This window comes from Rhinopithecus bieti, unplaced genomic scaffold, assembly GCF_001698545.2.
Source record: "Rhinopithecus bieti isolate Rb0 unplaced genomic scaffold, ASM169854v2 scaffold_32090, whole genome shotgun sequence".
In the NCBI taxonomy this organism is placed as follows: Eukaryota; Metazoa; Chordata; class Mammalia; order Primates; family Cercopithecidae; genus Rhinopithecus; species Rhinopithecus bieti.
Genome location: NW_016813591.1, coordinates 189804 through 215949, shown reverse-complemented (window position 1 = coordinate 215949; position 26146 = coordinate 189804). Strand labels below are relative to the sequence as shown.

The 26146-nt window shown below is 47.2% G+C and overlaps 1 protein-coding gene and 1 pseudogene across 1 annotated transcript in view; one reads left to right on the top strand and one right to left on the bottom strand.

The window, feature by feature from the left end:
• Positions 1–7093: 7093 nt before the first annotated feature.
• On the top strand, positions 7094–8474 carry LOC108513092 (suppressor APC domain-containing protein 2 pseudogene; annotated as a pseudogene).
• Positions 8475–10650: 2176 nt separating this feature from the next.
• LOC108513095 (serine/arginine repetitive matrix protein 3-like) overlaps positions 10651–26146 on the bottom strand; it is a 41336-nt gene continuing 25840 nt past the window's right edge. Inside the window, exons 2-5 of the mRNA XM_017848734.1 lie at positions 15861–15996; positions 15696–15776; positions 11381–11540; positions 10651–10679 (exon numbers count right to left, since the gene is read on the bottom strand). Of these exons, the coding sequence (XP_017704223.1) occupies positions 11482–11540; positions 15696–15776; positions 15861–15996 (276 nt within the window). The 3' untranslated portion in view covers positions 10651–10679; positions 11381–11481. The remainder of the gene's footprint in view (positions 10680–11380; positions 11541–15695; positions 15777–15860; positions 15997–26146) is intronic.

Genomic DNA, 26146 nt, shown 5'->3' with positions numbered 1-26146 from the left:
CCAGGGCACAGACAGGGGCAACTCTGTCTCACTGTAAGGCCATGAGGAGAGCTGAGGACCTCGACAAGGCTGTGGGCCATCCCCTTTCCTGAGCAGGCCTCAGGGAAAGACCAGCCCCATCCTCATCTGACCCAGGTCTCAGCACAGGAGCCTGCATAGGGAAGAAAGGACAGACAGGGCCTCCGTGCTGGCTGACAGGAGGGGTCGGGACAATGGAGCAGAGGGAGCACAGGGCCAGGCAGGGGCTGCTGAGGATCCATGGAGGCTCAGGCTGCACCATGGGGCTGCCCCTCCTGGGCTGCAGGCAGCATCCCCTGTGGTAGCTGAGAAAGTCCAGTCCTGAGATGGGACAGTGCTGCCCAGGGGTGTGTGGCTGGGCCCTGACAGCAGTCTCCCAAAAAGTGACCACATCACCAGGCTCAGTTCCAGGAATGCTGAGAAGTGCCCAGTACAGCGAGGATGCACCTGGAGCCCATCCTGTCTAATGGACTCTGACCATCCCACGTCCATCTGCCTCTCCTGCATATCGGCCACCAACCCTTCCGTTTTCCTCATTTCTCCATGATGTCTGACCCAGAGGCTGTGACCCTCTCTCCAGCCACAGTGGCCCTTCTTTTACCCTTGTCCTGTCAGAGCCCCTGAACAAGACTCCCCAGACCCATCCACATGCCTGGCTTGTCCACTTACTAATTGTGTTGCTGTGCACTGCCGGAGTGGCACCAGAGGCAATGAGGGTGACTGAGGGCCCCACAGGTGGCCAGCTTGGCCCTTTACCCCATCCCTGACCTCAGGGGATTCTCAGTGCTGTCAGCCAGCAGCCCTGGCTTGGTTGGGGCACCTGACCTCCTCCTACTGTTCTTTCCTGACTCAGCCTCTCCCACCTGTCCTCTGTCTGTGGTGCTGACCAAGCCAGCAGGGAGCAGGTCCCCAGAGGGTGCTGCTGCGCTTTGGGGACTGATTGAGGCTCCTCTGCTGAGGGGGTCCCAGGTGAGTCGCTGCCCCTGGTTCTACATCATCTGCTGTCCTCTTTAGCACGATCCACCCCACCCCAGGCCGGCTCCATGCAGATGCATCCCTGAGTCACCAGTCTCAGGGTCCTCTGTTGTAGGATGGAGATTACTGTACCTGCTGTACACATTCATATTTATTGTATGAAATAAAGTATAGAATCTAAAGTAAATGAGGATTTTTATTTGCATTTTCCTGATGATTACTGATGTTGAGCAATTGTTACCCATTTTATATCTTTTAAAAGATAAATGTCTATTCAGGTTCTTTGCTTGTTTTTATATCAGGTTATTCGATTTTGGTGAGTTTTCTCTCTTTTTTGCTATTCAGTTGTGTGGGCTTCTTATGTATTTTTATATTAATCCCTTATGAGATATATTGTTAGCGAATATTTTCTCTGAGTTCATAAGCTGCTTTTTAATTTCATTGATTGATTTCTCCTGTGCAGAAGCTTTAGGGTTAGATGTACTCCTACTTGAATTTTTGTTTTTTGTTGCTTGTGCTTTTAATGTTTTATTTAATAAATTATTATCTGAAGCAATGTCAAGGAGCTTTTGCCCTATGTTTTCTTCTAGGAGTTTTACAGTTGCTGGTTAAATAGCAATGGGATATCACCTCCCATCTGTTAGGATGGCTGTTATAAAAAGGACAAGAGATAACAAGTGTTGGTGATGGTGTGAAGAGAAGGGAACCCTTGTACAATGCTGGTTGGAATGTAAGTTAGTACAGCCATTTTGGAAAACAGAATGAAGGTTCCTGAGAATCTAAAAATAGAACTACCATATAGCTCAGCAATCCCTCTTATAAATTATATATCAACAAGAAATGAAATCAGCATCTTGTAGAGATATCTGCACTCCCCTCTTCCCCATGCCCCACCGCAGCATCGTTCCCAACAGCTAAGCCATGGGATGAAGTTACTGTGCATTGATAGACGAGTGGAGAAAAAACTGTGGGGGCAGGGTGTGTGTGTGTGTGTATAATAGATAATATACTATTTTTCAGCTTTAAAAGGAGAAGAAACTGCCATTTGTGATAATGAACCTGGAGGACATTAAGCTAAATGAAATAGGGAGAGAAAAAAATACTGCATAATTTCGTTATATATGAAATGTTTAAAAAGGTTAAATACATAGAGACATGATAGAATGATGACTTGCAGGAGAACAAACACAAGTCAACATTTCAGTTTATAAAATAAATGAATCTGGAGGGCTAAAGTACAGTTTAAAAGTAATAGTTACTATTTTATATTATACACTAGTAATTTTTGAACAAGGTAAACTTTAGGTGCTTTGACACCAAAAGGAAACTACATGAGTTCATGCATATGCTAAATTGTTTGACTGTAGTCATCATTGATATGGATACAAATATATATAATTATGGGCTTATTAAATTTAAATCTTATAAATAGGTAACAAAGAATAAAGTTAATTGGAAAACTGTGTCATTAGACTTGATTTTGCCTAAATGACGAACTGAAACTACCTCCTAAATATTAATATTTGTACATCATATACACTTCATATATTGGAAATATGTTTAAAGAAAAGGAATTATAAATTTTAATAAATACAAAATGACACAGTAAATGCAAAATGGTAGAAAGAGATGAAAATTTGATTAATCAGAGTGGTTAACGCTTAGATATAATTAATGATGTGTTAGGAGCAATTTCAGACCATTTACAAGTAGATTTAATACCAAAGAGTTTATGTGTACATGGAGATTAAATGAAAGAAATATACATTTACAATGATATTAATTGATATTAAAATGATTATGGAAAGAAACTGTCTGGTATAGAAAAAATAAAGAGTATTAAGTAACTATTAGAAAGTTTGAAACTTTATTAGAAAGTTAATCAAGTGGAAAACTGATCAGCATTTTTGAGCACTGATCAAAGGATGGACATAATTTTCTAATACCAAGAAAATCATTTGATATTGCAAGGTTTTAAACCTAAATTAGTGTCTTTAACTTCACAAAGTCAGAAATCCTATAAGCAATGTTTCTTGAACACTGTAAAATGACAATAAAAATTAAAGTGTAACCCACAAGTAACATGTAGCCACATGCAAATTTCCTTTCAGATTGCTTTGTTATTTTTTGGTTTCAAGTGAATTTTTATTTTAATAGGTTTTTGGGGAACAGGTGGTGTTTGATTACAGGGATAAGTTTTTTGTGGTTATTTCTGAGATGTTGGTGCACCCATCACCTGAGCAGTGTACACTGCACCCAATGGGTAGTCTTTTATTCCTAAGGTTGTTTTAAATGATATCTAGATTAAATAGAACATTAAAACTGAGATTACTTTTACAGCACCAGAGAAATGCTAAGTAGGAAGCTTTGTGACTGAAACCAAAAGACTGAATTTATATATTTATTTCTACTAATTAACATTCTTAATTTTATAGAAAAACAGCAATTCTGCCCACGTGCAGGAGTTATGCATTACAGTGGAGCATGATCACTTCAGATATTTGTCCAAAACATAAAAATTCTTCCAAGTATTAAGAAAATATTTATACTTCACAGATAATGTTAGTGTATAATACACGGGCATTCCGATGTTTTAAATAAGAAAATATGAAATTTCTTCAGCGGGCATACTGTTCTACATAAAAATATTTATGTAAAGATTTTTATTCCATATATGCATGTGGACATTGATATTTTAGCACAGAATAACATATTCTCAAGAGGTCATTTAATGTAGTAAATTAAAACCTTTGAAATTTACAGGAATTCTAGAACTGCCCAGCAGAGCTGATAGAAAAATATGGGAACTTCCCAAGAGCAGAAGTGAATCAAGAGGCAATTTCACAGGAGTCATGAAAGCGAGAAGTTAGAGCTGCCTGCAGGTACAGCTCTGATTGCAGGACTGATTACACAGACCTCAAGCCTGTGAGGATTGTCCATTCTGTCCCTCGGAATAAACAGAGAAAATTACTAACTGGGGCCATCCCAAATGTGAGATCTCAATAACGTAAGAACAAAGTTGTAAATTATGAAGCACACAAAATAAGCCTCCCAAAAAAGGGAAAGAAGAAATTATATATCACATAAACTTCACAGATTGGAAACATATTTAAAATAATTAAGTAACACAAACAGGGAAAGAGAATATCAAAATAATTTTGAAAGCACATGAAGTTTTAAAGCGGGCACTGGGGGCAGTGGCTCATGCCTGTACTCCCAGCACGTTGCGGGGGCCAAGGAAAGAGTATCACTTGAGGCCATGAGTTTGAGACCAGAGTAGGCAACAAAGCAAAAGCTGTCTCTGCAACAAATAGATATAAAAAGATAAGCCAGGCACGGTGGTGTGTGCCTGTAGTGTCAGCTACTGGGCAGGTGGAGGTGAGAGGGTCTCTTGAGACCAGGAAGTTGAGGTTGCAGTGAGCTATGACCACCACGGAACTCAAGCCTGGGTGACAGATTCTTTCTCAAACACACACACACACTAAACACGCATGTTTCGCAAAGACTCAGATAGAAGTTGAACAACTGAAACTTAAATAAATTTAATATACAGTGTATGGTTTGATTATTAAATTAGACCAAGTTAATAACAACACGATTAGTGAACTAGAACACTGAAATGAAGAAATAAAACTACTACAGAGAAACAAAATGAGCACAATACAAATATGATGATACATATGCAAAGAATAAAATGAGATGAAATCAAACACATTTCACTAGCTTACAAATAACAAAGCATACTAATAACAAATATTTATAAATTTCTGAAACTGAGTATCAGATGGAAACCCTTGAATGCAGAAGTGTATTGTGATTAAAAGTGACCACCACCAACAAAAAAACACTCAACAGAAATAAAAGTTAAACTGCATAACATCACAAAAAAGAAAAAAATCTTTAAAGCCATGACAGAGAAAAGAAGAGAGAACCAATGAAGGTGAGAGCAAACTCTCCACAGCCTGTGTTCAGCCAAAAAACAGAGAAATAGGTAAGAGTGCTGAGAGAAGTCACTGTTCAACCAATAGATACTTCACTAACATATTTTGAATAAGTAAGGATACAGTAAACGATTTCCGAAAGTAAAAAAATGAGAAATCTTATTACCAATATGAGCTCATTAAGAATACACTTCAAAAAGAAAAAAAATTAAAATGAAGTTCAAGGAATCAAAATGAAATGCAAGAAACTGCAAACATATTGGGCTATGAAATCATGGTGGACAACGAACTAAGAGATCCATCAACTCTTTGGCAGCATCAGTTTCCAAATGATTTACATAAAATAATAGTGTTACAGAAACTCTCTACAATGTAGTGAAATAAATTATCAAATCCTCTGATACTTGAATAATTTAACTGATTTTAGAATCTCCTTTTCAGATAATTATTTTCATAAAAAATACACTACTTGTGTCTCATCATTTGCAGAATATCCATTATTCTTTTTTCAAACCTTATTAGCAACAAAGGGCTTACAGTGGCATAGGCACTGGTCACAAGCCTCTGGACACCCAGGACGACTGTATCGTATGTTGATATCAGGATTGAGTAGGATGAGAGACTCAAATCCATCCGGTACATGACCACAAAGAAACTCACCAACAGCAAGATGGTCTTGGCGGCCCTTTTTTCTGGAGAGACTCTTGGGGAGAGTCTGGTGCTGTTAAGGTGTGGGGATCACCTCTGATCCCTGCACAAGAGAGTCACCATGTACGCAGTTGAGAGAAGAATAATTCCCACAAAGGAGACATCTCTGGATAATGACAGGGTAAGAAAAACAAGGTTGCTGATGATGGACTTCCTTGGGGAAATGAGGCAGTATTTATTGAGCATCAGAAAACTGGTGTGAGTCGTTTTGGAAGAAACCACAGTGTAGAAGATCATGTAATTACTGCAGGACAAACTGAAGGACCACAAGAAGACAAGAACGTGTGAAATGGGATTTGTGAGTTTATGTTTAAACCTCACCAACCAGGAGGTGCTGGGGCTGGTGGTGATGGCCTGGAGCATGCTCAGGAGGCAGATGATGCAGACGGAGAGGCCCCGCATCACCCTGCTCAGGTAGGAAAGCATCTTACACTTTAAGTCATTTTGAAAATGAAGGGACTCAAAAAGATCTAGAGACACCAAGAACACAATGGTGAGCAGCATCATGACGTGGACAATGGCCAAGTGACTGGTGGTCAGGTCAGGGGGCTTAGGATCCAGAAGGAGCTTCATGGTACCCAGAGAAAAGGAGGAGAATGTTGGCTGAGACTCCAGTAACAACTTGGGCAAAGAAGGCACTTTTGAATGATAACAAAAGTGGAAACTGTTCATTTTAATGACAAAGAGGAAATATTTTATGTACCTGAAAAAAATCAACCAATAAAACTTCCATCATCAATGTTACTTACTTCAGATTCAAAATTATCACCATCATTTTAAATCCATCCATTTATTTTGATTAATGTTGATTATCACATATAAATTCTTAAACCTACAGCCTGATCATTATATGATAAACCAAATTATTAATATAGTTGATCGAACACCCACACCTGCACAGTCACACCTGTAGAGGGCGCACGTTATCTGTGCACCTATAGTACCAAGGACACACCTTTTTAGTAAGCTTTTAGTTTTCACTTTTTGCATTCCTTCATTTAGTTTTCACCACCCAGAACTGTGACATGTATATAAAATGAATCATGGGGGTTTGTAGAACTGAACTGAAGTAGATTTTGTGCTAATGGAAAAAGCAATAACCTGACGTATTTTGGGAAAAAATAATAATGCATTGAGTGGCTGTCATACCACATCAGTCTGACACCATGCTGAACATCACATTCATGCATGATGTTTCATGTATACTATAAAAATTATATAGCACATACAAAGCAGAAGGTGTTATTTTCAGATAGTTTGTGGTAGTAAAAAAAAAACTTTCCCTATTAACAATTACTATAACAGGATTAAACAATTTTATTATGGTCATCTACTAAAATCTTCTTAATGTGAAGTATATTAAAAAACCTTGGGAGTGCGCCTGGTCTGCCCCGCCGTGGGGCCGCGCGGGTACGCTCGCAGGTGGACGCGTGGACCGAGCCCGGGTGCCCATGGCCGGGGCCGCGATGGCCCGCGGAGCCGCATGCCTCCCGCTGCAGCCCGCGCGCAGCTCAGAGGGGCTGCTGCGCGCCTTCCTGCAGAGCCTGCGCACGCTGTTCGACATCCTGGACTACCCGCGGCGCGGCTGCGGGCACCTGGGCGATATCCAGTCCCGCTGGCAGGGCGCCGCCGGGCGGGAGCTGCCCCGCGGGGTACTGGAGGGCCTGCGAGAGGTGGCCCCGACCAGCGGCTACCTGACCTTACAGCGCTTCTTGGCCGGCCTGCGTACCGCGCTGCTGAGCGCCGACGGCGATCCCGGGGACCCCAGGCACGCCCCGGCCCGGCCCGGCCAGGCCCGGGGACCAGCCGCCGCAGCCGGCGCAGCGCCTGATGTTCAAGCCGGCCGACGAGCCGCGGACGGTCCTGGAGAGGAAGCGCCTGCCCCTGGGCGTGCGCGCTTCTCTGGCCGGTCCCAGTGGCGCGGCCCGCAGCCTGGAGCAGTTGTGTGCCCCCGCCGAGGCGGCGCCCTGCCGGGCGGAACCAGAGCGGTCCCAGAGCTCGGCGCTGGAACCGAGCCCGAGCGCTGACGCAGGTGCAGAGGCCTGCAGGACCCTGGAGGCAGACTCAGGGGATGCCCCGAGGATCCCCAGTGCCCGAGGGGAACGTCGGAGGCACCATCACCAGCGGCATGCTCTGCGGCCTGCTGAAGTAGATGAAGGAGCTGGAGCAGGAGAAGGAGGTGCTGCAGGGTTTGGAGATGATGGCGCGGGGCCGCGATTGGTACCAGCAGCAGCTCCAACGAGTGCAGGAGCGCCGGTGCCGCCTGGGCCAGAGCAGAGCCAGCGCCAACTTTGGGGCCATGGGGAGCCCCCGCTCACTGAGGCGGCTACTGTCCAAGGTACAGGAGGTGGCCGGGTGCCTGGGAGAGCTGCTGGCTGCAGCCTGTGCCAGCCAGGCCGTACCCAAGTCCTCCTCCGGGCCGCCTGCTCTACCCTGACGTACACCTCGTCCCCGGGCTGTGAGCAGCAGACCGTTCTCATGCTGAAGTAGAAGAACCGACTCCTCACCCAGGAGGTGACCGAGAAGAGTGGGTACATCACGCAGCTGGAGCAGAAGTCGGCATTCATTAAGCAGCTGTTTGAGGCCAGCACCCTGAACCGGCAAGGCGGGGGGCCTCTGGACCCCACCTTCATCTTGCCAGTGTGGGCTGAGCAGGCCGACAGGGCCAGCCTGGCACTCTGCCCTTTGGGGCAGGCGCTCTGTCGCACCCAACCTCTCTGGCTGGAGACCCTCGGCAGGCCCAGGCAGGCCCGGAATGGGCGTCTTCCTGCACCCCTTGCCATCCATGCTCCCCAGGCCTGTCCCCGGCTGGCCCCTACACCGAGTCCTTGACTCGGTTTTGGCTTCCGGTGCTAACATGGACTGAGGCTTTCTTGAGTCCGCATAGTCCGCAGCTACTACTGACGGTGTCAATGGACAGTGGAGGACGCCTCCACCAGTTACCAGATCTCTGGTCGCCCCAGTTTCCAGGGGTGCTGCCCTGGGTCCCATCTCCAGTGAAAGGCTCTGCTCACGCCACGCTGCACTTCTGGCAATGGCCAGCAGAGGGCGCTAGGGTCACTGTTGCAGCGCTGAGACCGCGCCCCAGACCTGGGGGTTCCAAGGGCAACTTACCCCCACCTCAACCAGGGCACCAGGAGAAGGTGCCTGTCGCTCGGATGGGAGCAAATGGAGGGGATGGGGAAGGCCTGTAAGCGGGGGTTGCCTGCCTGGCAGCGGAGCCCCAGGGATGGCGGTCGGACTTCAGGTCCCGACCAAGCCTGAGAGACTCTGGCTGCAGCGGATCGGAGAGCCAGGTGGACTAGAGCTTGGCCAGCGTGTGCCTCCCGCAGACCCCGCGGTGATGGTCTTCCTCATCCTGGCCAGGACGCTGCCCCACATTGAGTCCCACAGAACAACCTGTGAGCCTGGCTCCCCAGAGGCCCTTGTCCCCAGGAGGGAGATCAGCCTGGGCCCCCAGACAGTTTCCAGACACGTCGTAGGGAGAGTCTGTCACCCCCCACTCAGGATTCCCAAGGTCTGGGGTCCTGCTCATCCCCCTTTCCTCCCACGCCCAGCCTGAACCCAGGTTTCATCCAGGGGAGGCCACTTCCCTCAGCCAAGGAAAAGGAGAACCCCCAGGTTACAGGAGGAGGCTGGGGCAGGTCACCTTGGGTGTCACTCCCTATCCCCGTGCCCAGGCCCACTCCCGCTGGTGTTGGGGTACACACTGGTGGGGGCCCCATGCTCAGCCCAGCCTGGAGGGTCCCAGTGCCACCAGAGCCAGGGGCACGGCAACATCACGGACGGTTTCTGCAGCCCAGGGCCCCCGATGCAGGGTCAGTGTGTGTGTAGGGGGGGGTACAGGGTCCCCGATGCGTGGTCAGTGTGTGTGGGACGCAGGGCCCCCGATGCAGGGTCAGTGTGTGTGAGGCGCAGGATCCCCTCTGCCCAGGGGCACTTTGGTGCACTGTCCCCACAAGGCACCCCCTGTCTCAGAGGGGGGTCCTGGCAGGCAGCGCAGCAACTACCTTCCAGAACCCAGCTCCACGCTAACCTGCCACAGGAACCCCACAGAGCCACATTCCCTGTGCACCCGGGCTGCAGGGGTGTTCTAGACAGGCCCAAGACAGCCCAAGCGTGCAGCTGTCCTCTACCCTGAGGATGGGAGTGGGCTTTCCAGAGACATAAGGATGCAGGCCTGGACCTCCTGGGCGGAAAGGCAGCAGTCTGAAGGACCTTGTGGCCCCAACAGCCCCAGCACCGGGTGACTGGCAGTGCAGTGGTGGGCCCACGGCAGCCGGGGAGAAGGCCCCCCATCCAGCAGGCTGGGGTCTGCCCCCACCAGGGCCTCCCCACGTCTGCCTTTGAGGGTGCCTGCCATGCCCTGGGGGATCCTGGCCTCTTTACAGGAACTGGAAGCAGAGACAGAATAGTGTCTTCCTGGGTAACTTCAATCAAGAGACCAGCCCATGTGAGCTGGACCCGCAGCTAAAGAGGAATGTGAGACAGGCTGGCACCTCTGGAAAAACTGCCTCTCAGCTTTGGTGTTCCATGCAAGGTGAAAAAAATATAGGTCCTCCAAGTTTACAGCTTACAGTCAGGCTACTGTGTGGCCCTGGAGACCAGGAGGGGAGAATTTAAAGTGGCCCCAACTGGCATGGTCTAGGTGGCTGGCAGAGATAAATGTGGACCCTGCCTGGAGCCCGCCCTAGTGACGCTGGGTGGGTCAGTCTCCTTGCAGACTGTGAGCAGCATCCCTGGCCTCTATCCACGAGGTGCCAGTAGCATGTGCAGGTACATACATGTGCGTGCACACACAGTTGTGACACCTAGAACTGTCTCAGGATGTCAAAATGTGTCCCTGGAGGCAGAAGTGTCCCTGGTTGAGAATGTGCCTCAGAGGAAACAACCACACCAGGCCTCAGAATTTTGTGTTGATCAAGTTCCAAGGAAAATGAATATCTCAGCCGGCCGCGGTGGCTGGTGCCTGGAATCCCAGCATTTGAGGCCAGGAGTTCGAGACCAGCCTGGGCAACGTAGTGAGCGACTCCATCTCTACAAAAAAAGAAAAAAGAAAGAAAAGAAAGAAAGAAGGAAGGAAGGAAGGAAGGAAGGAAGGAAGGAAGGAAAGAAAGAGAAAGAAGAAAAAGAAAAAAAGAAAGAAAATGTGATCTCCAGTTTTAAAATTCATAAACACCACAAGAAAACAATACACTATGAGACCCAGCAGAAACAACAAATCAGCTCTGTAGAGACAGATACTGGAATTATCTGAGAGAACATAAAGTAACAGTGTTTTATATATCTAAAGAAATAAAAAAGATTTCTGGAAATATGAAAAAAAAATCTTATTTCATCACATGATAATTCAAACCGTCCTTAAGTATTAGAAATGTGCTACAGCATCTCCAAACTTAAATAAATCCAAAGTAGTATAATTACATCACTCTGAATCAGTGCAGATTTGTGGTGTCTTAAAATGTAAAGATTTGCATAAATGCATAAAATAATTTGTACTACTTTATTAAAATGGAAAATAGTCTAAATTCAAATTCAAATATAATTACATAATGTCAAATTTTCTTCCACAAATCTATATATTTATATATTCATAATATTAATATTTCATCTAGAAACACCTACTGACTAGTTATAATTCCGTGAGATGTAAGAACAAACCATGACAGAGTTACAGACATTGTCCCACCTGAGTCTTGATCACTCACTGTTAATGAAGCTGAGAAACAGACACTCACCTGGCTGAGTCTTAGAGTGAGTCTCTGTGTGAATTGTGGTCCCTGAGCCATGGTTATAAGGAAGGGATGCTGTCAGTTTATCTCCCTCACGCCCATAATTGTCATGTCACCTGTTGAAGCAGGATGGCCCTGGTCCTGCGATTGTTAGAAAGGAGAACCACTGGGAGAAAAATAAATGTACTTAATTACTGAAAACAGCAGAGTAGCCACAGCTGGGTTCTGAAGTTTAGAATGAGTGTGCTGATTTTCTTAGGCAACTCTTGCACAAGTGGATTGCTTTCTCTCAGTCCTTGTCAACGAAACAGATGTTAAAGAATAACTCTAACTTCAAACCATCTTTACTGTTTCATATCAGATTAGCAAACGTTTCCCTGCTGAAGAAAAATCTACACGTACATACGATGGGATGAATGAATATCACAATGTTGCATAAAAGAAACCAAACTAAAGAGCATGCATAGTATCTAATTCCATACATTAAAAAATCAAAAAGCAAACAAAATTGAATTTCTGGTTTCAGGTAAGAGTGAAGTAGCTTGTTTAACAAGACTCTCACTGGAAAAATAATATATTTTGATAAAATATGATGTGTAATTATGTAGAAATATATTTATGTGTAATACATATGGTATAATACATGTATGGGTAAGAAGTGAATGAAAATTTCAGCTTTGTCCACTGTAGGGGAGTTAGGGATTGGAGATGAGTTCAGTCAAATTAAGTTTCTTCTAGAAAAACAACAATACTCCTCAAAAAACAGAATCTAGAGTGTCTATCTGTCATTTATAGTTTCTAGCTTATAATTTTATAATTCATGATATGTGTGAAAAAAGCAGGATAATGTAATTCATATACAAGATTAAAACTAAAACAGACATTAGAAGCTAGTTCCAAGACATCCAAGGTGTTGTAATAAGATGACAAGAATTGGAAAGCAACTATTATAAATACGGTACTGGAGGTAAGGAAAAATATTTTCATAATGATGGGCAAATGTGGGATCTCAGCAGAGAAATGGAAATTATTAAAGAACCAAATAGAAAGATGATAATGAAAAAAAGTACTGTTGAGAGGATCAGCTGATTAGAAACAGAAGAAATAAACTTGAAGACAGAGCCCTAGAAATTAACCAATCTGAAGACAATGTTTCAGATGAATGATTGAAGAAAAATAAACAGAGCCTTAGAGATCTGTGAGATGACTGGGTCCTGCTAGACAAGGCCTGCCTTCCCTAGTGTCGAGTTCACAGTGCAGCTGACCTGCCCCTACCTGAGCATTTCGGCTATGGTCCAGCATTCTTCTGAGAGCCTGGCCCCAAAGGCCAATGGTCCACCCTGGGGCTCCTGCCATAGTCACTACTGCCACTGCTATTGCTGCCATGAGGCCAAGGAGGAAGTGTGGAGACCAGACACTTTCATGTACCTCAATAGTGGATTCCACCCTGTTTTTGAGGAAGGGAGGTGGCAAGTCACAATGCTTCACAGCTGCCAGCCTCCACTGCACCCACTGAGTGGGGGCCTATGCTCCCCAGTAACAGGCCCATGGCATAGCCACACTGTCCTTGCCTGGGCATTTTGGTTCCAGCTGCGCACTCTTCTGAGGCATTGCAATCCCCAGGTGCTGGCAGAGCAGTTGACTCTGATGGAAGGGGTGAGCAGCTCTGCTCTTCAGGGCAGGGCGGGGTCAGGCCATGCCTCTGGCACAAGCTGTCTCACTGCAGCCATTCCCTGACTAAAGTCCAGTGATGTAGGTCTTATCCCAGCTCCATGTTTCACCAACTGTGTGACCTGGATGAGTTTCTTCACCCACCAGCCTTCCCTGTCCACATGGATATGGGACAGAGGATATGGGACATGAATAGCGCCAACTGCACAGTGACTGGGCACATCAAATGAGATGGGACTGATAGAAAGAAAAGTGGAGGCCTGTCCCATTTGTTGTTGGACGTGCTCACTGAAGTGCAAGCAGGTCTATAGGTCACCCACCCATCTGCCCAGGAGCCTCACCTGCCTCAGCTCTTATTAGGCACCTGATATACAGGGATTCTATGGCAGACACCCAACACGGCCCTTAGTTGTGGCTCCCACATGATTCTCCCACCTTGGCCTCCCAAAGTGCTGGGATTATAGGCATGAACCACCACCCAAGCTTAAATTTGTTTCATTTTTGTTGTTTTTATATGCTTTAATTACTTTCTCTTTTCTTCTATGTATCTACTACAGTTTTTTTTTTTCCCCTGGTGGTTATCATGAGACTTATATAAAACATCTTGTATCTTAACAACCTAGTTTAAGATGATGACAATTTAACTTCTATGCATAGAGAAACTTTACAAATTTTCTCCCTTTCACACATTTTATACTATATATATATCACACTTTACAACTTTTTATTTTGTGTGTCCATTAACAAATTATTGGAGCTATTTTATTTTTAATATTTTTTATAGATCTTACACTAAAGTTCAAAGTGACTTATGCAAAACCTCTGGGAAGGAACCCTGGAGCTGAAGGATGGAGCCCGATGGGACCCTCATAAACCCCCTCTCATCATTGCGTCCTTTGGGCTTTGGTCCCTGAAGGGACCACTGACCATGTCCTCTGCAAATCGCTGCTCACCTGTGCTGTCTCTTCCTCCAGGACCCAGAATCAGACCTGTAGCGCGATAAAGGAGTTCTCTTGAGCTTTCCTGGGGTGGCCCAGGGGAGACCTATGGAGGGCCACAGCCCTGACCCTGGGCCCCACGGGAGGAAGATGAGGTCTCAGGGTGGAGACAACAAGGGTACCTGTCTCAGTGATGCTTCTTCACACTCTTCTTGCAGAGGGGAGAGGAGCTCCCACAGCTGTGGACACAGGGAGGTGGACTCTAGTGAGATGGGGTTGGGGGTGGCTGGCTGGAAATGGCTGGAGAGGCCTGGGTGCTTGGGACATTGAAGCTGGAAAGGGAATTCCAGGCCATGAAGCCTAAGGTCCCTTGTACAGAGTGTCCTGAGGCCCCAAGGGTCGCCAAGGTCCCTCAGAGTAGTTGATGGCACTGCCTATGTTGTCCCCAAATCACCCTTCCAGCCCCCCTGGCATTGTAGGCAAAGATAGTTTCAAACCCAGAGGTCAGAGGCTCCAGTGGTGGGATTCATGTCTTCTATAGGGGCAAAGCTTGCCCCTTGGCAGTGTCCAGGTGCAGCCCCTGAGGGTCCAGGCCTGTGGCCTCTGGCGGATCTCTCCCACCCACAGACATCCCCCACACTGGGCCCAGCCAGCTGTGTCCCCACTGACCTGCCCTCAGACTCCAGTCTCCTCTTTTTCCTGAGGGCAGATGCCAGGAAGAAAGGACAGATGGATGGATGGGGTTAGCTGGGGCCCCAGACACTTGCTAGGGTCTCATGCAAGACAGAGGAGGGTGGACAGAGAGATTCAGAGATGGCAGATGAGGCCCCTCCTCCCCAGGGCCACTCCCACTGCTGTTGGTGGGCACAGGACCCCTGGGGGAGGGCAGAGGGGGACTGGGAGTGTAGCAGGACGAGCCGCAGACAAAACTTCTCAGACACCGGATTAAAGAAGGAAGAGGTTTTTTATTTGGCCGGGAGTGTCCGCAGACTCGCGTCTTAAGAGCCCAGCTTCCCGAGAAAGAAATACTAGGCCTTTTTAAATACTAGGCCTTTTAAGGGGTCCATGTGAAAGGGTCGTGATAAATCGAGCAAGCGTGGGAAATGTGACTGGGGGCTACATGCATCAGCTAACAAAGTTTTACAATGCTTTTTTCATACAGTGTCTGGAATTTACAGATAACACAAGTAGTTTAGGCCAGGGGTTGATGTTATTATTATTACTTTGTTTAACTCCTAGGGCGGGGTGGTGGTGCCAAGGTTGTCTGGCTATTTATCTTTTGTTTCTTTCTCTTTACTCCTGTCTTGTGAACTAGGCAAGGTAGGGGGAGGAGGGCAGCAGCAGTAGTAGTGGTCTCCTTCCTTGGGAGCTGGTAACACATGGGCCGGGTCAGTGAGTCTGGCTCTGGGGGATTCAGTGAGAGGCAGGTGTTAGAGAAGGGGAGGGGCTCAGCGAGGAGCAGATCCCAGAGAAAGGAATGGACTCAATGAGGGGTGGGGCCTAGTGAAGGGAGGAGCTTGAAGCCTGGGATGGGTTCAGTTACCTGGAGGGCACTTACCTGAACAGCACGGTGAGGGCGAGGGAGGGGCTCAGAGAGGGGCGGGGCTCACAAATGCGGCACGGTTGCTGGTCTCTTGTGGGCCTGGGATGGGCACCCGGGGAGAGACCCCACCTACTCCTCCCTTCCTGCTCCGGCCAGGTGCGGCTCTCACCTGCTTCTCCCGTGGCCGCCTTTCTTTTTCTTCTTTTTCTTGGGAGGGAGCGATGCCGAACTGCTAGACCAGTGCTTGGTCCTTGGGGAGAAGGGGCGGGAGTGGGGGCAGGTGAGGGGGTGCAGCCTCGCACGCCACCCCATCCCCGCCGCAGCAGCCACTGACCTGTACCTGCAGTGGCCATGGTAGCAGGCGGCCGGGAGTCACAGTCCACCAGGCCGTCGTCATCATCAAAGGGCGCGTACTCCAGGCCCACATCAGCATCCTCGGTCAGCAGCGGGGTCTCCACCTCTCCACCACACTGCCGGCGACAGGGACGCTCACCACCCGTCTCAGGACGGCTTTTCTCCACCCCTTTTCCCGGCGTGGGTGGTGTGACCTAGCCTCCCAAGTCTTCGGGCTGCTACCCGGCTGGAGGAGCGGGGCGGGGTGGGGGAGTTGAGGGGGGGACCTGCGGTCCCTGCCCTTACAGGGCCAGGCAGAGATTTGGGGAACCCAACAGGGCACATCCCCTACAGGTCCCCAACCTCACGGTACAATCTTTTGCAAAAGAGAAAAAGGATAACCCAGCCCCTTATTTAGCCTGCACCGCTTCTAAGTTCTCACCATCTCAGTAAGCCCCCTCCTCTTTTTTTAAATTTTGGAGATAGGGTCTTGCTGTGTTGCTCAGGCTGGATTGCAGTGGTGGGATCATAGCTCACTGCAGCCTTGAACTCCTGGGCCCAAGCGATCCTCCCTCCTCAGCCTCTTGAGTAGCTGGGACTACAGGCGTGGACTGCCACCCTGGCTAATTTGAAAAATTTTGCAGAGACGGGGTATCACTATGTTGCCCAGGCTGGTTTCGAACTCCTGGGCTCAAGTGATCCTCCCCTTTGCTCTACTCAAAGTTCTGGGATTCCAGGCATGAGCCACCCTCCAGTCGTGGGTGGGGGGTGAGTGTGTGCCTACCCCTTATATGAGGCTCCTCTTCCTCACTGAATCCCCTCCATATCCCAGCCCCATTCACTGAAGCCCTCCCCCTCAGTGAACTCCCCATTTGATCCCTGTGCCCCTAACCCTACTGACCTATTCTGGGAACCCCATCGCCACCCCTCCTTTATCTCACTGAACCCTGATTTCTCTTTTCTTTTCTTTTCTTTCTTTTTTTTTTTTTTTTTCCAGAGTCTCACTCTGTTGTCCTGGCTGGAGTGCAGGGGCCCGATCTCGCCTCACTGCAACCTCTGCCTCCTGCAACCTCCTGCAATCTCACCTCACTGTAACGTCCGCCTCCTAGGTTCAAGTGATTCTCCTGCCTCAGCCTCCCAAGTAGCTGGGATTACAGGCACCCACTAATTTTTGTATTTTTAGTAAAGATGGGGTTTCTCCATGTTGGTCAGGCTGGTATGGAACTCCCAACCTCAGGTGATCTGCCAGCCTCCGCCTCCCAAAGTGCTGGGATTACAGGCATGAGCCACCGCCTGCGGCGAACTCTAATTTCTCAAAGAGTCTCCTCCTGGCCTAGCTACCCCCTCCCCAAGCCCTGGCTCAATGATGTGAGTCTTTCCTCACCTGGGTGTCCTCGTCCCTGAGCCCCCTCCCGCTGGCTGAGTACCTCCCTGCCCCCCTTCTCCTCCTTTCCTCCAGCCCGGCCTCTGTCGCTGAAATACTCATAGTCTCTCCTCGCCTCCGCTCTGCAGCCTCCAGGGGGCCCCGCTGCTCATCTCTGGAGCAGGACTGTGCTCATCAATCAAGCCTGGTGGCAGAGGGTGGGGACTTCCGATACTCCCTATCCATCTTACAGAACTCTCCTTTTCGCTCAGCAGGGACCAGACGTTGGCTCCCTACAGGCTTTACTCAGAGCACTTCTTTTTTTCTAGAGGTAACTGGGCTCGAGGCAAGAGCATGAATTTTCAAGCTCCAGACAAGGGCTCATTCTGCACTGTCCTGAGCCGCTTTGTGACCTGGGGCCTGCCGTATCCCTCTGTGAGCCTATTCTTGAAGCTGAGAGTCATAACATTCCAGGGCTGCTGGGAGAATTTGCTGAGGTCATAGGTGCTGTGCAGTTTATTTTTTTATTTTTTATTTTATTTATTTATTTTTTTGAGACAGAGTCTCGTCCTGTCGCCCAGGCTGGAGTGCAGTGGTACGATCGCAGCTCACTGCAGCCTTGAACTCCTGGCCTCAAGCGATCCTCCCACTCCAGCCTCCAGAGTAGCTGGGACTACAGGAGCACACCACCACTCCCGACTAATTAAAACAATGTTTTTTTGTAGAGATGGGGTCTCACTATGTTGCCCAGGCTGGTCTTGACCTCCTGGTCTCAAGCCAGGAGGATTGCTCAAGAAATTGTCTTGCCTTGGCCTCCCAAAGTGCTAGGATTACAGGTGTGAGCCACCGTGCCTGGCCTTTTTTTTTTTTTTAACAAGCCTGGAAGTGACCCTCCAGAGGCCTGTCCCCAGGGGATGGCCCCACCTTCCATTTTTCATTCAAGCTGGCTCAGACAGTGCCCTCCCCCACCAAGATGGAGGCTTAGCCCTGGTTTCAGCAGAGCTCCTCTTACTCCTGGGTGCTGTTCACCTGGCTTACCCCTTCCCTGCCCACAGCAATAGAGGCGAGGGCTTGGATCAGCAGAACATGAAGGACATGAGATTCGGATTTGTCAGAGGCATGTGAACCACAGCAACTCCATCTTGAATAGGGGCTACATAAAATGAAGCTGAGACTGGCTGGGCCTGGTGGCTCACACCTGTAATCCCAGCAATTTGGGAGGCTGAGGTGGGTGGATCACGAGGTCAGGAGATCGAGACCATCCTGGCCAACACAGTGAAACCCCATCTCTACTAAAAAAAAAATACAAAAAATTAGCCGGGCATGGTGGCCGGGCACCTGTAGTCCCAGCTACTCGGAAGGCTGAGGCAGGAGAATGGCGTGAACCTGGGAAGCGGAGCTTGCAGTTAGCCAAGATCGCACCACTGCACTCCAGCCTGGGTGATAGAGCAAGACTGTCACACACACACACACACACAAAAAAAAAAAAAAAAAAAAGAAAAGAAAAAAGAAAAAAAATAAGGCTGAGACCTAGTGGGCTGCATTCCCAGGAGGTTAGGCATTCTAAGTCACAGGATAAGATAGGAGGTAAGGACAAGATACGGGTCATAAAGACCTCGCTGATAAAATAGGTTGCAGTAAAGAAGCCGGCCAATGGCCTGGTGTGTGGCTCATGCCTGTAATCCCAGCACTTTGGGAGGCTGAGGCAGGCATATCACCAGAGGTCAGGAGTTCAAGACCAGCCTGACCAACATGGAGAAACCCCATCTCTACTAAAAACACAAAATTAGCCAGGCATGGTGGCGCACACATGTAATCCCAGCTCTTGGGAGGCTGAGGCAGGAGAATTGCTTGAACCCAGGAGGCGGAGGTTACAGTGAGCTGAGATCGCACCATTGCATTCCAACCTGGGCAAAAAGAATGAAACTCAAAAGCCCACCTAAACCAAGATGGTGATGAGAGTGACATGGCAATGTCAGGAAGAAATAACCATATAAATGGGCAACCAGCAGCCCTTGCGCTGTCTATGGAGTAGCCATTCTTTTCTTTTCTTTTCTTTTCTTTTTTTTTTTTTTGGAAACAGAGTTTTGCTCTGTTGCCCAGGTTGGAGTGCAGTGGCATGATCTCAGCTCATGGCAACCTCCACCTCTAGAGTTATACACACACACACATATATATATACACACACATACATATATATATACACACACACATGTATGTATACACACACACACACAGGCTTGTGTTGACAGGTACTAAGTAATTGATTATTATTCCATTTTTAGATGAGGAAATGGGTTGTTGAGTGACCGGATCAGGCCAGGACTCAGCTCTGCCCTCTCTCTGCCCTATGAAATGCCCTCCAGCCTCTGCTTCCTGCCCTACTAATCAGCAGCAGTCACCTCTCTGCAGAGGAGGAGAGGTGAGAGTGGACGAGGTAGAGCCCTGGATCCAGGATGAACTGCCAGGTGCAGCCCAGGGATGGAAGTCATGTCTGCTTCATTAACTTCACATGCTGGAATCCAACATTGGACCGCTATGTCCATGCACAGAATACAGGAGTGGGCAGATGAGCACCTAACCCACGTGATTCCTGCCCCACCCAATGAGCAGAACATATCAGTGAGGGGGAGGACAGGTGAGCCAAATACAGGGAGGACAGCATGTTTTCTGGCACTGAAACCAGTGCTGGGGGTAAAGGCTAGGCAGGGAATTTTTCTGCCAGGTGAGAGAAGGGGTGGTTTTAGAGAAAGGTGACAAGTGGCACCAGAGGTGGCATTGGCAGGGGGAACCAAGAGACACCAAAAACAGACAAGCACAAACTATATCTACACCTTGAAAGTCAATCCCTTGGGTCAAACCAGAAAGCTGAGATTGGGTGGGTGTGGTGGTTCACGCCAGGAATCCCAGCACTTTGGGAGGCCGAGGCAGGAGGATCACTTGAGGTCGGGAGTTTGAGTCCAGCCTAGGCAATATGGCTAGACTCTGTCTCTACAAAAAATACAAAAATTGGACTGGTGCAGTGACGCATACCTTCAGTCCCAGCTACTCAGGAGGCTGAGGTCGGGGAAGATGGCTTGAGCCCAGGAGTTTAAGCTGCAGTGAGCTATGATCACCACCACTGCACTCTAGCCTGTGTGTAAGAGCAAGACCCTGTCTCAAAAAAAGAAAGAAAAGAGAAATCTGAGGTTGATGAAATATGGTATGATGGCTATTGCTCAGTATGAATGGAAGGAGTCGAGAATTCTAAAGGCATGGGAGAAAAATCACTTCGCCCAGGAAAGAGTCCTCAGCTCACTTCTCTCATCCTCTCAGACATGACAGGGGCACATGTATCAGCATTTATATCTGCCTACAAACCAGAACCCATGGCAGACACGTGAAAGACAGAAGACAAATAATAGTTCGTTATCTCCAGCCTCTATAAACCGCTAAAAACCTTCACTAAATAGAAACGTTAGATTTATACACAACAGGTTTAGTTGAAATCAAAATCAAATTTTCATTACCCAAAAACTTAAATGGAAGATCCCAAAAGGGTAGAACAACTTAAGAGTCCACGTAGGGACAACTTGGTTTCATTCACACCGTGTCTGTGCAGTTAGCTCTGTGATTCCATGGCCAGAGAGAAAAGGGTAAATAAGGCAAGATGAATTACGGGGAAATATTAAAAAGATGAAATTGATATATTTGTCTTTTCATTTATTCAGACATCTAGTTCCCACTTGTATCTGGCGGGAAGGGGTGTTCTGCTTTTACCATTAGTTTATATTTTTCTGATCACAGAAGGAATATGTCATGGCAGAGTATGTTTAAAGCACAGAAGACTATAAAGAAAAATCATTCCAAGTCCTATTCCCTAAAGGGGACTTAATATTTTGGCATGGTTCCTTGCAGGGTTTTTTCTGCCTGTTTCGTTTGTAGTTATAATAATACTTCATATATACTTCCTAAGTTGATTTTTCTTCTTGCTTAAACCTGACCCATGCACTACAAACTCTCTGCAAATACAATTTCTTTTTGAGACAGAGTCTCACTCTGTTGCCCAGACTGGAGTGCAGTGGCGTGATCTCGGCTCACTGCAACCTCCACCTCCCAGGTTCAAGCCATCCTCCTGTCTCAGCCTCTGGAATAGCTGGAACTACAGGCACCTGCCACCACACCTGACTAATTTTTGTATTTTTAGTAAAGACAAGGCTTTACTATGTTGGCCAGGCTGGTCTTGAACTCCTGACCTCAGGTGATCTGTCTACCTTGGCCTCCCAAAGTGCTGGGATTACAGGCTTGAGCCACCATGACTGGCCAAACATAATTTTTAATGGTTATGTAACACTTCAAAGAACAGCTGCTCCTGATTAATTTTTAAAATATACTGCTTTAGTTGTTCTATACTGATCAATATTGTGACTAAATGAACAAACAGATAATCACATGCCCTGCAAATCTCCATGTGGGACTGAAGTATGCAATGCTTCCCAAATGATTTTGGCAAATTATATTTGAATGTCAGCATCCTAACAATAATAACCAATATTTATAGCTGATTTCTAGTGTACAGGGCATTTTCATGTGCACTGAGCTCATTCAATCCTCACAGCAAACCCTGTGAAGATCTTACTACATTTACTTTATAGAGAAAGCCAAAGATTTCAGGTTGAGCAGTATTCCCATGATCACACTGCCAACGGACACAAAGATGGAATCTGTGTCCCAGTGAGTGGCTCCTGAGTCTACATCCAGGTCAACGCCACTCTCTTCATGGCCAGCCTGTCTCCTGGGCAGCTCTGCTTGGAGGCCCCACTAGTATCTCACACTCTCCAGATGCCAATTTCTTTCCTCCCCAAACTAGCTCTTTTTGGAATCTCGTGGAGGGCACCACTCACCAAAGCCCAAGCCAGAAGTCTGACTGATCCCTTTCCTGCCTCTCAACCTTGACCCTCCGCATCCAGCCATTCCCGGGACTCACTCTCCATGACTTCAGGCCTCAGTGAAGCTCACCTTCTAATCACAGGGCACTGCCACTGGCAAAGTAGAAGCATCTAATAGACATTTGCTGAGAGGGAGGAAGGTCTTAAGACTCCACACACTCAGCTCTGTTAGGACAGCACACTGCCTTTTTGTGGAATCAAAGTTGTGACCAATGCACAGAAGGAAATAAACAATCTTCCATCTCACTGAATTCTCTTTGCATGACCAGGCTCTTAAAGCTTACGATTAAAAAGATGTATATTAAGGCCTCATTGAGAGTTTTTTTTTTGAGATGGGGTCTTGCTCTGTTGCCCAGGCTGGAGTGCAGTGGTGCCATCTCAGCTCACAGGAGCCTCAACCTCCCAGGCTCAATAGATTCTCCCACCTCAGCCTCCCAAGTAGCTGGGATCACCACAAACAGCTATTTTTTTTTTTTTTTTTTTCTTTTGTAGATATGCAGTCTTGTTATGTTGCCCAGGCTGGTCTCAGATTCCTGAGCTCAAGTGACCCTCCCACCTCAGCCTCCCAAAGTGCTGGGCTTACAGGCATTTGCCCCTGCACCTGGCCCTCATTGAGAATTTTATCTGAAGCCAAGACTTCTACAGCATCCCTTGGTAAGAATAAGAATCACACAATTAATCAGTCATCTGATTACTTGCCAATTCTCCTTTACATGTGAATCTCATTAGTGAAACCTGAAGTGGGCAAGACAAACACAATGAACCTTGCTGCAAAAGCTAAAACGATAGATTCCAGAGACATTTTGGAATGATGGAATTGAAAGAAACACAGCTGGTCACTGGGTCGAGGATAAAAAAAGCACCGAATAGAGGCCATCCCGAAGAACCAGGCACCGGAAAATGCTCTCTCAATTTTATTTCATGGGACTATGTGATTCTTATGCAACTGTGCCAATGTGAGGCATCTCAATGGCATTAAAGTCTTGTTAAAACAGTAAACCTGTTTCTTTTCAAGAGAACAATGGTATTCTAAAAAGCCTTGCAAAATTAATCAAGTTATTACCCTATAAAGAGTCAAGCACGTAACTATGTTTAAAAGGGTCCACAGGTAGTACTATTTACAAAGAGAGAACACGTATGCAGCGAAATCCTCCACAGAACACCTTCCATTAATTAGGCAGTGGAAACAGCAGCCTCCCCAAATCGAGTAGGAACAAACAGGAAAGAAAAGCATATACTTCTTGTGTGAGAGAGAGAGGAAAAAGATACACACAAACACACAAACAAAGAAATTAAAGACAATGCACTCCACTCTCGATAGAATCAGTTTCGACAGAAATAATGAGAGATATTACGTGGGCTGCCATGATTTCTTCACGTTGCTCTAAAAGTGGAAGGCGGCTTTCCTGGTTGGCACCAAAGAAACAGAACACTGAGGACTTGGAGCCCAAAGCGAACCACCGTGACCTGCCTTAGGAGGGGAGTGCAGCCTGGTTTGCCATATAATGATGAGAAAAGCAAATCAGCTGGGAGGAAAGAAAATTATTCTTATCTGGGAAAGAAGGAAGAGAAACAGGAAAACCCACCTCCTGGGTTCAAATGATTCTCCTGCCTCAACCTCCCAAGTAGCTAGGACTACAGGTGCCCCCCACCACACCAGGCTATAATTTTGTTATATTTTAGTAGAGATGGGGGTTTCACCAAGTTGGCCAGGCTGGTCTCGAACTCCTGACCTCAGGTGATCTCAGCCTCCCAAAGGGCTGGGATTACAGGCATGAGCCACCGTGCCCTAAGAAAAAGTAACATTCTCTATAGAGAAAATCTGCAAAACACAGAAAAGCATAACAAAGAAAAAAGCCAATCTCATACCAACCAAAAATAATCCCTGCTAAGACTTAGAAAAAGGCCTGGAAGAATCCAACGTCCTCATGTTCACCAGCCCTTGTGTGATGTGCAGGTATTTGCATCTATTATGCTATACGTCCATATATTCATCTTGTCTTTGTATTTTTGAATATTATTTTTAAGAGGTCGAGTCTCGCTCTGTCACCCAGGCTGGAGTGCAGTGGTGCAATCTCTACTCACTGCAAGCTCCACCACCTCCTGGGTTCGTGCCATTCTCCTGCCTCAGCCTCCTGAGTAGCTGGGACTACAGGTGCCTGCCACCACATCTGGCTAATTTTCTTTGTATTTTTAGTAGAGACAGGGTTTCACCGTGTTAGCTAGGGATGGTCTTGATCTCCTGACCTCGTGATCTGTCCGCCTCAGCCTCCCAAAATGCTGAGATTACAGGCGTGAGCCACCACGCCCGGCTGAACATTTTTCTTTCATAAAACTAGGATGATGTGATACAGCATCTGTAATTCTTACTTTAGGTGATATCATGATCTTTGCCATGTTAGTAAATATTCTTGGGAAGCAATATCAGTTACATAATAATTTGAATAAATGATTTTTAATATCATTTAACCACTCCTCTATATTGGACACTAGCCTTGTCCCCTCCCACCTGTTTTTAGTATATCAGTAACACTATAATAAACATTCTTGTTCATAAAGCTTTGGCCATATCTTTCTTTTTTTCTTTTTGTTTGAGACAGGGTCTCACTCTGTCACCCAGGTTGGAAGGCAGTGATGCAATCATAGCTCACCACAACCTTGACTTCCCTGGCTCAAGTGATCCTCCTGCCTTGGCCTCCCAGGTAGCTGGGACTACTGGTGCGCACCACCACGCCCAGCAAACAATTCGTATTTTGTGTAGAGATGGGGTCTCGCTATGTTGCTCTGGCTGGTCTCAAACTCCTGCACTCAAGCAATCTGCCCACCTCGGTCTTCCAAAGTGCTGGGATTATAGGCATGAGCCACTGTGCCCAGGCAGCTTTAACCATATTTCTAATTTTTTTCCTTGGGATAGAGTCTCAAAAGTGGGATTGCCAGGTCAAGGGAATATAAAATTCTTTTTTTTTTTCTTTTTTTTTTTTTTGAGACGGAGTCTCGCTCTGCCACCCAGGCTGGAGTGCAGTGGCCGGTTCTCAGCTCACTGCAAGCTCCGCCTCCCGGGTTTACGCCATTCTCCTGCCTCAGCCTCCCGAGTAGCTGGGACTACAGGCGCCCGCCATCTCGCCCGGCTGGTTTTTTTTGTATTTTTTTAGTAGAGATGGGGTTTCACCATGTTAGCCAGGATAGTCTCGAACTCCTGACCTCGTGATCCGCCCGTCTCGGCCTCCCAAAGTGCTGGGATTACAGGCTTGAGCCACCGCGCCCGGCCGGGAATATAAAATTCTTAAGGTAACTCAGAAGTCTGAACTGACATTCCTATTACATCAGTTTACCCCTGAGAGTTTTCTGAGGAAACGTGATTTCCATAATCTTCTGATTTTCTTCTTTCTTCCTTTCCGTTCTTTTTTTTTTTTTTCCTTCCTTCTTCCTTCCTTCTTCCTTCCTTCTTCCTTCTTCCTTCCCTTCCTTCTTCCTCCCTCCCTCCTCCTCCCTCCTCCCTCCCCTTCCTTCCTTCCTTTCTGAAACTGACCTGCTTCACCATCAAGTCATGAACTATGTATCCTTGTATGAGTCAGATTACAATTTGGTGTAACTGGTGGCACATACTAATAAGTTAGCTGGTGATAAATACAACCCATCTATCTCTACAAAAGACCAATTCCGGCACAGAAATGGAAATGATCTCAGCTTGGCATCCGGAGAGGCCGCCGTTTGACAGAGGCACTGCGATTCTCATTTCAAATGAGGGTGCGTGCATTTCATCCCTACTGCTGTAAGATGCGGAGAGCTGGCCACGCTAAATTGTTTGTCCCCAAAAGCCATCTTCTTTTCTTTAACCTTAGAAACAGGGCTTTCCAAGTACTCAATTGCTTGAGGGTAGAGGACAAAGTCATGACTCTTATCCCTGGCCTCCATCTCCCTTAGAGAGGTGGCTACAAATCCCTAGGTCCGACCCTTGGCACCAATGTTCTCTGCAAGTTCCCTTTTCTGATTTCC